We start from the raw sequence: 14,387 nt of genomic DNA on the forward strand, positions 1-14,387 counted from the left end.
AGAGGAGACTTAGAAGGGATATGATAGAGACTTATAAGATCATGAAGGGCATAGAGAGAGTAGAGAGGGACAGATTCTTCACACTTTCGAATAATAAAAGAACAATAGGGCATTCAGAAAAGTTGAAAGGGGACAGTTTCAAAACGAATGCTAGGAAGTTCTTCTTTACCCAACGTGTGGTAGACACCTGGAATGCGCTTCCAGAGAGAGTAATAGGGCAGAGTACGGTACTGGGGTTCAAGAAAGGATTGGACAATTTCCTGCTGGAAAAGGGGATAGAGGGGTATAGATAGAGGATTACTGCACAGGTCCTGGACTTGTTGGGCTGTCGCATGAGCGGACTGCTGGGCACGATGGACCTTAGGTCTGACCCAGCAGGGGCATTGCTTATGTTCTTATGAAGACATGGCACCCTTTTTGTGAAGTTCACAGCAGTGCCCTGTAAGGTACCCCACTACTTAGGTGCCATGTCTGGGTATTCAGTCTATCACTTTGCAGACCCCTCCCATATCCAACAGGGCTTGTTCTAGGCATTTTTGACTTTGACGAAAAGTTGGACGAAAATGTGGTATAAAGATGGACGATTTAGCAACTTGGACAATCAGATCGGCAGGATGTATACTTAGACAATTTTCTAAACGAAAAAAAATTTGGACGTATTTTTCAAAAATGTGTCCCAAGCTGTTTATTTTACTTTGGATGACTTGCAACTTAGACGAAAATGGACTTAGACGTTCCTTATGCCCCTCCACACGAATTACAATAAAACACAGAATATTTCACATAATCTTCACGACAAAACAAACTGCAACAAGTAACTCCACTACTTCATTCCCTCTTCTAAAATTTCAAATATAAAATCTCACAAAGACATTTAAATCAAAAAGGAATATTTCACTGGAGAGATTAAGGAATGACCCCCCTTACTCTCCAGTGGTCATTGACCCTCTCCCACCACTCAAAAATGTGACATACACACACCCCATCCAGTACATTCCAGCCTGTATTACAGCTTCATATGGTCACACAGACAGTTGAGCAGAACAGAGAGGCACTGCAGTGAATGTCACATTTAAAAGACCCAGAAATAAATGTTACTATAACCTGCTTAAATTATATCGTGATCCCTCCAAAACCCACCCAAACCTACTGACACCTGCAGGCATAAGGGCTACTGATGTGGTGTATAGGTGGGTACAAGTTTTGGGTGGATTTTGGAGGGCTCACCATACAATATAAGCAGGTTAAAGCAGCAGGTTCCTGCTCTGCTTAGATGTCTGTGTGGACATCTTTGTGTTTGAAAATGGCCAAAAAAAGATAGACGTACTAAGGGTCAAAACATCTAGATAGATCATTAAAAAAAAAAAAAAAGATAGACATCCTGCTGTTTTGAAAATGGACATTTTCTCTACTGGATTTCTGGATGTTTTTCCCAAAATGTCCAAACTCAGACAGCCTATCGAAATGCCCCTCCATGTTACTATTCTTGGTTCTCATGAACCCCCAGTCCAATCTGGCCAAGTTTTGAATCTGATGCATCTTTTCACTGAGTTTCCTCTCATGCCAAATTTAAATTTGAAGAGAGTTATTTTGCCTTTAAACAGACAGACATGTATGACACCTTATGGGTCAGAAAGAATGCAAGAATTAAACTAGAAATTGAAGTTTTCTTACCCTGGGACTCCTCCAGCTTCCATGTGATTTGCTAATGTAACATCATGTGACCATACATCATATTGCCATTTTTGAAGACCAATAACTCCACAAAGGACATTACCAGAATGAACTCCTACACGCATATTAATATCGACTCCAGTTGCATCTCTAACTTTCCTAGAATGAAGAATAAATGAATTAAGATGCATTAAAAATATGATCATTTTTTTGAAGGCATGACTGAAGAAAAAAAAATCCTCTTTTGTATATTATGTATGTCAACCTGTAACCCATTCTGAGCTCTTTGGGGAGCATGAGATAGAAAATGAATTAAATAAATCAATAAATGTATTCACCATTAGCTTAATGGATTAACTTCTTCAAAGAATTGATTGTTTTTTTCTTCCCTTATGTATCTACTTGTTTGGTCATTATGTTCCCTGTAATTGTTTTTTACCCTTTTTTATTTAATTTGTAAACCGCTTAGACCATGGGTGCCCAAAAGGTTGATTGTGATCGACCAGTAGATTGCAAAGGCAACGAGAGTCGATCGCAGACTTGCATTGCCTTTACGTTCTCCCTGTTTCCCCACAGCGAAGCCAGCAGTGAAGCGTCGGGCACACCAGCCTTCCCCTCCCCCATATCAATTCTGACATTTAAGAGGAAGTTCCGGGCCTTCTTCTCCGACGTCAGAATTGACGTTGGGGGGAAGGCTGTTGGGCTCGGCACTTCTGCAGTCGCTGCTAACCTGTTGCGGCATTGAGGAATAGGGAGAACTTGGCGGCAATGGTGTCTTGGGGCCCTGTTCCCAGATGGTGGCGGTGGCTTGGGGAGAAAGAAAGGACAGACAGAGAGAAAGAAAGAGGAGATAAAAAGAAAGACAGGGAGGCAGAAGAGGGAGACAGGGAGATAGAAAGACAGACAGGGCGACAGAAAGAAAGAAAGGGGGCAGGGAGAGAGAAATAAAGAAAGGGGGCAGGGAGACCAAAAGAAAGAAAGGGGAGGGGGCAGGGAGAGAGGAAGAAAAAGCTGGGGGAGGGAATGGAGTGTGTAGGGTAGCAGGGGGCTGGCAGGGAGAGAGGAAGAAAAAGTTGGACTCATGGAAGGACAGAGATGTTGGTTGGGGAATGGAATGAGGTCTGGACTGGAGGAGAGGAAGCAGAAAGAAGGGAAGAAATATTGAATGCATAGTCAGAAGAAAAAAGTGCAACCAGAGACTTATGAAATCACCAGACAACAAAGGTAGGAAAAATGATTTTATTTTCAATTTAGTGATCAAAATGTATCCGTTTTGAGAATTTATATCTGCTGTCTATATTTTGCACTATGGCCCCTTTTACTAAACCACAGTGATTTTAGTGCAGGGAGCCTATGAGCGCCAAGAGTAGTGCGGAGAATTCAGCGCAACTCCCTGCGCTAAAAACCGCTATCACAGTTTAGTAAAAAGGGAGGAGGTATATTTGTCTATTTATGTATAGTTGATATTTTGTATAGGTGACATTGAATATTTTAAAGTCATCTGCCTTAACCTCTTTAAAAAAAAACTAAATATAAATGATAATTAACATTTTCTCTGCGTACAGGTTGCATTGTGTTTTTTAAAATGTTATTGTTGGTAGATCATTTTGACTTGGTCATTTTAAAAGTAGCTCGCAAGCCAAAAAAGTGTGGGCACCTCTGGCTTAGACTTTTGATGAGCGGTATATCAAGATTTAAATACAGTTGAAGCTTATAAACTTAACATTTTACTTTTATTATTGGCATTCCTTTCTCTAATTTTAATTAATTTTTTTTTATTTATAAATTTATTCATTTATTATATCGTATAACAAATACAGGAAATACAAATTTCAAACATAAAGTAATTAAAAATCATTTAAAATTTTCCAGTCCACATTATTGGACTGATTTTCCACCTGTAGGAGGTCACATAATAAAATAGGAAAATAAAATTTATCCTCATATAATCAGGCTTAAATTATATTGTGCTACATCACAAACCCTCAGCCTCACCAATATTCTCTTTAGAGTTAATAGGGGATTTATTTAGAAGAAAATTTTCCAATTAATTTGGATCAACAAAGACAAATTTAGTATTCTCATACTTACAGGGAAATTTCAAAAAGAATAAAGCTCCCACAGCTAGGACATGAGCCTTAAGCTTTAAGAATTGTTTTCTTCTATATTGTGTCTGTTTAAAGACATCGGGGAATATATTCAATTGCTGACCACAAAATAATGCCGTTTTGTTAGCAAAATAAAGTTTTAAAATGGCTTGCTTTTCCAATTCGGTTCTGAATGTAACCAATAATGTTGTTCTCTTAGCTAATTTTAATTAATTTATTATTGTAAGCCACTATGACCTGTTGCATTAGTGGGTTATCAAGTAAATAATAAACATAAACTTAGGGCTCCTTTTATCAAGGTGTGCTAGTGGGGTTAGCGCGTCTGACTTTTCATCACGCAGTAACCCCTGCGGCAAGCCAAAAAACTAACGCCTCGTCAATGGAGGCATTAGCGACTAGCGCTGCAGGCGGTTTAACGCGTGGTATTCCGCGCGTTAAACCCCTACCACAGCTTGATAAAAGGAGCCCTTAGTAAAATGACCAAGCCCTTGAATATACATTGTGTCTCAATTGGCAACCAGTGGGCAGCGTGATCAGGTCTTGTATGTGGAGATTCTTTAGGAGTCAGATGGTGGCATTTTCCACTCATTATAGTCAAGTGAATATCTACAGTGTCCACAGGAAATGATCAAAGCCTCTGAAGAATGCCTGAAATGCGCATTTTGTGGTGAATGCTGCATTTCTTGACATGGATAGCAATATTCCAGCTGCAAACCAATTATTTTCCACAAATTCTTTACTTACTTTATAGCTTCACACATGTCCAGTCCCATTTTTACACAATTCTTTGCATGATTTGGAAGTGATATTGGGAGTCCAGATACACAATAGTAGCAATCTCCTAAGATTTTGATTCTCATACATTCATTTTCCTGAAAGAAGGAAAAAGTTAATGAAAAGCTATTCACATACCCAAATTATTTACCACAAAAATAGAATGATACTGTGGCAAACAACTGTAAAGTTATACTGACATGATCTCATTCAGTACCACTAATAAGCAGCACATCTTATCACGTTGAACAGGCACAGGAAAACAACAACCAAGGATGAATAAAACTGAGTTTGCTTTAATAACCTGTACTTCCTATGAATAGTATACAATGTTTTCAGTGACTGGGCAGTCAGCATAGCATAAAATCTATCATTTTAAAGAAACATTCAAACTTCCTACAAAATCATTACCCAGAAGATTAAATAAACAAAAATGTAATCTAAAATGTGGTACAGAAAATAAATATATAATATTCAAAACTTCTTAAACATAAGGCTATACTTTTCTATGAAGTTTTTAAATGTTAATTTAACAATAGGCACTTCAGTCTGTCTTGGTAAACAGCTTATTATACTAAACTAAACCTTAAGTTTGTATACCGCATCCTCTCCATAAAGATAGAGCTAGGCACGGTTTACAGGTAATTCAATAAATGAGGGAAAAACATAATAAGAAATTAGAGGTTATAAAGAGGATAGATAGATTTGCATTTTAGATAATTCCTTTACGTATATGAATATAAAATGCACTATTATTATTTCTTGATTGTCTTTTTAATTTATGTAACAGTCAGGCTCATAATAAAAAAACATAGACATCCGAAAAGCATCCTAAATCAAACAACTAATCGCCTGGACATCCAAGTGTGAATAATCAAAACCATCTTTCTGTATGCCTAGCAAGGTGTTTGGGCCTCTGTATGTCCAGAGCATGAGATGGGAATGGTGGAGGCGTGTTATGGGCAACATCTTCCAGCGATAATCAAACATTTGCAAGACATTTGCAAGACATCCCGGACAGAACTTATACATTTGAACCTAGACCTGTTTTAGAAGGGTCTAAGTGTCACAAAGATGACCACTGCATGCATAAAGGTAAGATACCCCCACACTCCCCCGGTGCTCACTGACTCCCTTCCACCACACAAAAATAAGAACAAAAAGTACATTTCTGACTCTAAAACAGCAGCATCTGGTTAGAGGGAAGACTAGTAGAGCTGCACACAGGTGTCTTAATTAGCCTGGTGGGTGGGCTAATGACACGCACTGTAAATATGTTTTGCAGGTTTTCACACCCATCTAGTCAAAAAAAAACCAACAAAAAAACAAATCAAAATAGACAGAAAATAATAAATGCACACAAAAGTGGAGAAAAACAGACCTCATACACAGACATCCGTGACAACACTGTACCCTAAGCCGCTTTGGTCTAAGTCAAAACGTATAAGTTACGAGCTTTAATTATCGGTACTTGGACTATCTGGCTTTTGGATCATTCAAGTACCGATTTAGGCCACTTTTTGACCGTTTTTTAAATTATTATTATGAGCCCCATATTATCTGCATAAGAATATACTTTATGTTCAAATTCCTGAATTATAGTAAACGATGTTGCCATAAAATATTAAAAAGGACTGAAAGTACAGAGCCCAGTGGTACCCCACATAGAAGTTGAAAGTTTTTTTTGATGATTTCACTTTAACTGAATAAGTTTGATTATGTAAAAAAGACCTAAACCAGTCTCGTACAGTAGAGGAAAGTTTGATAGACATCAGACGGTTTATCAATAATTCATGATTCAGCTAAATCAAGAGTAACTGCCAATGTTAGATAACCATTATTCAGTTTTTCCAATGTCTCACTAAGGAAGCAATAAACCAGCGTTTCAGTACTATGACCAGTTCAAAACCATGCCTGTCTTTAATGATGTGCATTTGTCTTTTCAATGAATGTGAGAAGTTGCTCCAAAATGAATTGTTCTATTATCTTACTTGGAAAACAAAAACATAAGATAAGATGGTAACTTTGTGGGGGGTGTTGGATCCCATTTATTTGATTTTGGAATAGGCATTATATAATAATGTTATCCCAGGACAAGCAGGCAGCATATTCCCACACATGGGTGACGTCACCAACGGAGCCCCGCAGCGGACAGCCTCGAAAGCAAACTTGCTTGAAGATCTCGAGCTTTCGAGTGCTGCACCGCGCATGCGCGCGTGCCTTCCCGCCCGAACTAGGAGGCGCATCTCCTGTGAAGATCCTCAGTTTGTTTTTTTCCGCGGAGCAAGGAAGACACGTTTTCCTCAGCTTCACAGCGAAATATCTGCCTTCTCTTCACCGCGGCTGCTTCTTTTTCTTTTAAAAGTTTGGTCGCTGTGCTCAGTTGTTTTCTTTCTTTTTGGTAAAAAAAATAAAAACAATTTTTCGTGTGTTTTTGTGCGGCTGGTGAGCCTTGGGCCTAGGCCCAACAGCTCACTTTGTTTGGCACGGACTTTATTTTTTCTATGTTCCGGCCTCTTACCGGGTTTAAACGTTGTTATTCGTGCAGCAGGACGATTTCTATCACCGACCCTCATAGTCGGTGTATGGTCTGTTTGGGTCGCACTCATCATCCTGAGGACTGTGATCGCTGTCTGACCCTTCAGCCTCGGGCTTTTCGCCGCCGCTGTGACAGGTTTCTTCAGTTATTTAACATGGAGCCTGAAAAAGCCTCTGCCTCGACTGTCTCGATACCTGCGGGACCTAAGGCCTCATCTTCTGGGACAACCTCGACCTCAACACCTGCCTCGGCCTCGGCGACCTCCGGGTCCTCAGCCTCGAAGGCCCCGGTGCTCTCATCCTCGAAGTCTGCTTCTGGGGGTAAGTCTCCTGCTTCCTTTCCAGGTATCATGTCCAAGAAGTCGCCAGACTCTCTCTCAACACTACCCGGGGCTCCGGGTGCCTCTCTATCCTTGAGACCTTCTGCAAAGCGTGCCTCCAAGTCTCGGGAATACTCTAAATCGAGGTCGCCCTCCTTGGAGCGCATGGCAGCACCTGTACCACAGAATCCTTTGGTCTCGGTGCCAATGTTTGAAGATATGCTAAAGTCCATCTTGACTACACAGATTTCTTCTATTGTGGCTCAGTTGGTGCCTTCTTCGACCTTGCCTCGAGTAGACCAGCCTGAACAGCAGACTGAGACCCTGCTACACCGTCCACGAGGCAGGTCTTGTAAGAGAGTCTCTTCATCTGATTCATCACCGGATCTTGCTTCGAGATCCTCTTTGCCTCGTCAGAAACAGAGGTCGAGGCCGTCAAGACACCTTCCTTCTAAGTCGGGGACTTCGGAAGTTTCTTCGAGGCACCTTCCTCGCTCTGACCCGAAGCTTCCCTCTTCTATCTCTTCGAGGCATTCGAGGTCGAGGACTCCTCCCTTGAGATCTTTACTTCGAGATGTTTCTCCTCTGCCCTTCGAGACATTCCACTCCTCAGACTTCGAGAACATCTCCATCGAGGAGCCTGAAAAGGAAACATTCCTTTACTCCGCCACAAACTGGTAGTGGGGCTTCTTTGGTGACAGTACGGGTGGACTCAGAGCCGGTGTCCCAATATTCACGTGAGGCTTCACCTTCTTATTCTGTAGCTCCTCACTCCAGGTCTGCCTCTCCTGAGGAAGCTTCTTCTTCCAAATCATCTTCCTTTGCCAAGTTTGTCTATGACATGAGGCAAGCTCTTCATTTAGATTTACATTCAGATTCCAAGTATACCCCGGAATATTTGGCAGACATGGAGCTTCCACATCCTCCTAAAGAGACTTTGAGGCTGCCCATGACACCAGTGCTCAAACAGACCTTTATCCGAAATATGGAGACACCTTATTCGGTTACAGCTATTCCATCAAAGCTAGAATCACGCTACCGTACTGTACCCTGTAAGGGATTTGAGAAATCACAACTTTCCCATCAATCCTTGGTGGTGGAATCCATTCTCAAGAAGGCCCATCCTTCTAAGGTGTCTGCAACTGTCCCTCCTGGTCATGAAGGACGTACTATGGACAAATTTGGTCGTAGACTGTACCAAAATTCTATGATGGCGAACAGGATCTTGAATTACAATTATGTCTTTACATCCTATTTTAACCATTTTTTGAAATTGTTCCCATCCTTTTATCCAGACTTGTCCAAGCACTGTCTGTCTGAGTTTAAACAAATCCTTCAAACTCTTTCCCAGTTGAGGCTTTTTATGTTGAAGGCATCTTATGATGCTTTTGAGCTTTCTTCGAGGGTGTCTGCTTTTGCTGTAGCTATGCGTCGCCTTGCCTGGCTTCGCATAGTAGACATGGATCCTAATTTGCAAGACCGCCTTGCCATGCCAAGGGAATGAGTTGTTCGACGACTCGATTGAAGCTGCTACTAAAAGACTCTCAGAGCATGAACGCTCTTTTGCGTCGTTGATCAGGTCTAAGCCCAAACCACCTACTGCTCGGGCGTATAAACCACCTGCCCGTCGTTATCCCATGAAGACCACTCCAACCTTTTCTAGACCTCCTCCTCGACGTCCTCAGCAACAACAACGCTCTCAGAAACCTCAGACGCCTGCTGTCCCCAAGCCGGCTCCATCTTTTTGACGTTCCGGCCTTGAGCATTCCATCCTTCCTGCAGAATTCCCCTCTGCCCATTGGAGGTCGTCTGTCCCTGTTTTCATCTCATTGGGAAACTATTACATCGGACCTCTGGGTGCTGACAACTATCCGCGAGGGATACTCTCTGCGCCTGCTTCAGGTGCCCCCAGACCACCCTCCAAGAGAGTGTCATTCCATTCCCTCTCAACTCCCCCTTCTTCTTCAAGAGGCTCAAGCTCTACTTCGCCTCCGAGCAGTGGAGGAGATTCCTGCTTCTCAACACAATCTAGGGTTCTACTCCAGGTATTTCCTGGTACCTAAGAAGACGGGGGATTTGTGACCCATTCTGGATCTTCGAGCCCTCAACAAATTTCTAGTCAAAGAGAAATTTTGCATGCTCTCACTTCCGATCCTATACTCCCTCATGGATCAGGGGGATTGGATGTGCTCACTGGATTTCAAAGAGGCTTATACTCATATCCCTGTGCACCCCACTTTTCGCAAATATCTCAGGTTCAAGGTGGGGAACCTTCACCTTCAATACAGGGTTCTCCCCTTCGCCTTGGCAGCCTCCCCCAGGGTATTCACCAAATGTCTCGTCGTAGTGGTTGCAGCCATGCGCTCTCAAGGGCTTCAGGTGTTTCCTTATCTGGACGATTGGCTGATAAAAGCACCTTCTCTTCAAGGAGTTGTGACAGCGACCCTTCAGACTATTTCTTTTTTTCAGAGTCTGGGGTTCCAAATCAACTTTCCCAAATCCCAGTTGGTTCCAACTCAGTCGCTCCAGTTTATTGGCGTGATTCTGGATTCTGTCAACATGCGGGCGTTCCTTCCTCTGGATTGTCAGGACACCCTCTTTCGACTGTGCCGGCAAGTGTCTTCCCTTACGACACTCTCTGCCCATCAGATGATGGTTCTGCCCGGTCACATGGCATCCACAGTTCATGTGACCCCCCTGGCCAGACTTCACCTCCGCATTCCTCAGTGGACCCTAGCGTCTCAGTGGCAACAAGCATTGGACCCGCCTTCACGTCATATAATGGTGACTCCTTTGTTCAAGAAGTCTCTCCACTGGTGGATGCTCTCTTCCAATCTTTCCAGAGGTTTGCGGTTTCAAAACCTTCCTCATCAGAAAGTACTCACAACGGATTCGTCCACTTACGCATGGGGAGCCCAGTGTTCCCTCTAAGCGGGCGGGTGTTGTGAGCAAACTTTTTTCACTGTGAGCTAAAAATATCGGGCGCCAGCAAGTTATGAGCCAAATAAATATGTTGCTTTCTACCACAGAACTTCCTTACGTTTGTATGGAATCTATCCCCTTTCAACTTTAGAGAGTGCCCTCTCGTTCTCCCTGCCTTAGCTACTAAGTCTATTCCCTTCAGTACCTTGAATGTTTCTATCATGTCCCCTCTCAATCTCCTCTGCTCAAGGGAGAAGAGGCCCAGTTTCTCTAATCTTTCGCTGTACGGCAACTCCTCCAGCCCCTTAACCATTTTAGTTGCTCTTCTCTGGATCCTTTCGAGTAGTACCGTGTCCTTCTTAAAGTACCAGTGCTGGACGCAGTACTCCAGGTGAGGGCGTACCATGGCCCGGTACAGCAGCATGATAACCTTCTCTGTCTCTTCAGTCCAGCATCTGCCCCTTCCATTCACTGTCTGTCTTTCCCTGCCATCTCTCCTCCTGCCCCCCCCCACCCCCCAATTTGGTCTAGCATCCATCATCTTCCTTCTGTTCCCCTCATGGTCTGGCATCTCTATCCTTCCCTCCCCCCTGTGGTTTTTAGCATATCTCTCTTCTCATTTCCTCCACTCAGATCTGATCATTCTCTGCTCTCTCTTCCCTTTTCTTCTCTGGTCTTCCTTCTCTATTTTCTGCCTCCATCTAAATTAAATTCTTTCTTACTATTTAGTCCCGTTTCCCTCTTTTCACTGTGTCTACACACAGCTTGTCACCCCTTTCCCTCACCCCTCCATTATCTTACTATTTTCTTCCCCCTTTATTTATCTCCTCCTTCCATCCAGTATGTGTTCTTTCCCCACTTCCATTCAGCATCTGCTCTCCCTTCTCAACTGACATCCATCTGCCTTCTGCTCTCTCTCCCTTCTTCTCACTTCCATCATCTGTCCCCTTCTCTCTCTCTCTCATCTCCTCCATTCCATCATCTGCCCCTTCTCTCTCTCTCTCTCTCTCTCCCCCCCCCACCAACTTCCATCATCTGCCCCCCTTCCCCTCACCTTTGTGGGTCACTTTCTTTCCCCTGAGGGTGGCTCATGTCACAGGGGAAGCTTTGGCCGAGCAGAACCGCTTGATTGACAGTGGAACTTACTTGATTGATGTCGATGCTGGGGCCCGTTGCCGTTTGAAGGAAAAAAAAAAAGGAACCTGTAAAGGCGAGAGGAAGGGAAACCTCCAGGACAGCTGCTTTTTGCCCTCCTTCAGCGGCCCAAGAGTTCAGACCAGCAGCGGCAGCTCTGTATGCTTTTAACTTCGGCACAGAGCTGCCCCTAATCAATAGTTTAGCGCGGTTTCATGAGGCAGCCTCGGGGCCTTTGATAGCCGGCCCGCTTCGATGATGCGATGTGGGCCGGCCTAGCAAAGGCCCCGAGGCTGCCTTATGAAACCGCGCTAAACTATTGATTAGGGGCAGCTCTGTGCCGAAGTTAAAAGCATACACAGCTGCCGCTGCTGGTCTGGAGGTGCGGAGACAAGGCAGGAGGCAAACGCGGTGGAAGGCAGGAGTCCCGGCGAAGGCAGGAGTCCCGGCACAGCGACTGCAACAGGAAGTTGCAAGTCAGCTGACGCCGGCCTTTCGTTGCGGCGGGGACCGAATCCTTCGCGGACCGGCAAGATTTTGTTTGCGGACCGGCGGTTGAAGAACTGTGCTCTACACTGTGTGCGCTGTGACGAGAAACATGTGCGCTGCGAGGTAATATTTTGTGCGCCAGCGCACCCCAGCGCAGCTTAGCGGGAACACTGGTTTCAGCCCACGTAGATGGTCTCCGTACTCAAGGGTTGTGGACGTCAATAGATCGTCGGTGTTATATCAATCTGTTGGAACTCAGAGCGATTTTCCTTGCTCTCAAAGCTTTTCTTCATCTTCTTCACGACCAGGTGGTACTGGTTCGGACAGACAATCAAGTGGCCATGTATTATGTCAACAAACAGGGAGGGACGGGATCTCACTCTCTTTGTCAGGAAGCTCTCAGGTTGTGGCAATGGGCGATTTCTCACAACATCTTTCTCAGAGCTGTGTATATACAGGGTCAACAGAACTGTCTAGCAGGCAAATTGAGCCGTCTGCTGCAACCTCACAAGTGGACACTCAATTCTCCTACGCTTCGTCAGGTGTTTCTTCGCTGGGGGAATCCTCAGATAGACCTTTTTGCGTCGCCCAGCAACTTCAAACTACCTCTGTTCTGCTCCCGCATTTTCTTGCCTCATCGTCTCGAGGCGGATGCCTTTCTTCTCGACTGAAGGGGCCAGTTTCTTTATGCCTTCCCTCCATTTCCTCTGATTCTCAAGACTCTTGTCAAACTGAAGACGGAACGGGCCACTATGATTCTAATAGCTCCTCGATGGCCCAGACAACCGTGGTACTCCCTTCTACTTCAACTCAGTGTCAGGGAGCCTCTACTTCTACCGGTTTTCCCTTCTCTGCTCACTCAGAGTCAAGGGTCCTTGCTTCATCCCAATCTGCGATCTCTACACTTGACAGCTTGGTACCTTTCTATATAAAACAGACTCTTCTCAATTTTCTCTGTCTGTTCAGGATGTTTTTCTTGCTTCCAGGAAACCGTCCACTCGTCAATGTTATGGTCAGAAGTGGACTAGATTTTCTTCCTGGTGTTCCACTCGTCAGCTTCTTCAACGATCATCCTCCTTGGCATCAGTCTTAGGCTATTTGCTTCACTTGTCCCAGTCGGGCCTTCAATCTACTTCTATTCGAGTTCATCTCAGTGCTATTGCTGCTTTTCATCAGCCTCTGGATGGGAAACCTCTCTGCACATCCCATGGTTTCCCGCTTTATGAAGGGGCTTTTTAATCTTCATCCACCTCTTAAACTGCCTCCTGTGGTTTGGGATCTTAATGTTGTTCTGGCTCAACTGATGAAACCTCCCTTTGAACCTCTTGACAAGGCTCATCTCAAGTATCTTACTTGGAAAGCTGTATTCCTGATCGCACTCACTTCTGCTCAACGAGTTAGTGAGCTGCAAGCTTTAGTCTCGGACCCACCTTTCACGGTTTTTCACCATGATAAGGTGGTTCTTCGTACACATCCGAAATTCTTACCTAAGGTGGTGTCGGAATTTCATATTAATCAGTCTATTGTTCTGCCAGTCTTTTTTCCTAAGCCGCATTCTCATCCTGGTGAGGCGGCACTTCATACTTTGGACTGTAAACAGGCATTGGCATTTTATCTTCAACGCACTCAACCTCACAGAACATCTCCTCAACTCTTCATCTCTTTTGATCCAAATAGACTGGGACATCCTATCTCGAAGCGTACCCTCTCCAACTGGATGGCTGCTTGCATCTCTTTCTGCTATGCTCAGGCTGGTCTTCCTCTACAAGGTCGAGTGACGGGCCACAAAGTTCGAGCTATGGCAGCATCTGTAGCATTCCTCAGATCAACTCCCATAGAGGAAATCTGCAAGGCTGCCACTTGGTCCTCGGTTCATACTTTCACTTCTCATTACTGTCTGGATACTTTCTCCAGGAGGGATGGCCATTTTGGTCAATCTGTTTTGCAAAATCTTTTTTCTTAAATTGCCAACTTCCCTCCATCCCTTTTTACTTAGCTTGGAGGTCACCCATGTGTGGGAATATGCTGCCTGCTTGTCCTGGGATAAAGCACAGTTACTTACCGTAATGGTTGTTATCCAGGGACAGCAGGCAAATATTCCCACAACCCTCCCTCCTCCCCTGGTTGGCTTCTTGGCTTGGTATCTGAACTGAGGATCCTCACAGGAGATGCGCCCCCTAGATCGGGCGGGAAGGCACGCGTGCATGCGCGGTGCAGCACTCGAAAGCTCGAGATCTTCAAGCAAGTTTGCTTTCGAGGCTGTCCGCTGCGGGGCTCCGTCAGTGACGTCACCCATGTGTGGGAATATCTGCCTGCTGTCCCTGGATAACAACCGTTATGGTAAGTAACTGTGCTTTTCCATGCTTCAGGAAACATTCCCTTCCCCAAACTTTGATTGATCATAATTAACAAAAATGTTAACAGACAG

The 14,387-nt window shown here is 44.3% G+C and overlaps 1 protein-coding gene across 3 annotated transcripts in view; it reads right to left on the reverse strand.

Moving 5' to 3' along the window:
* Positions 1-14,387, reverse strand: part of ADCY2 (adenylate cyclase 2) — a 1,055,565-nt gene that overhangs the window by 722,434 nt on the left and 318,744 nt on the right. For 2 of the 3 annotated variants that reach the window (XM_033929718.1, XM_033929719.1), the window contains exons 7-8: positions 4,527-4,654; positions 1,675-1,833 (exon numbers count right to left, since the gene is read on the reverse strand). The exons of the other annotated variant lie outside the window; for it this stretch is intronic. In XM_033929718.1, the coding sequence (XP_033785609.1) occupies positions 1,675-1,833; positions 4,527-4,654 (287 nt within the window). The remainder of the gene's footprint in view (positions 1-1,674; positions 1,834-4,526; positions 4,655-14,387) is intronic. 3 annotated transcript variants of the gene reach the window in all.

Source organism: Geotrypetes seraphini, chromosome 2 (genome assembly GCF_902459505.1).
Source record: "Geotrypetes seraphini chromosome 2, aGeoSer1.1, whole genome shotgun sequence".
Lineage (NCBI taxonomy): Eukaryota > Metazoa > Chordata > Amphibia > Gymnophiona > Dermophiidae > Geotrypetes > Geotrypetes seraphini.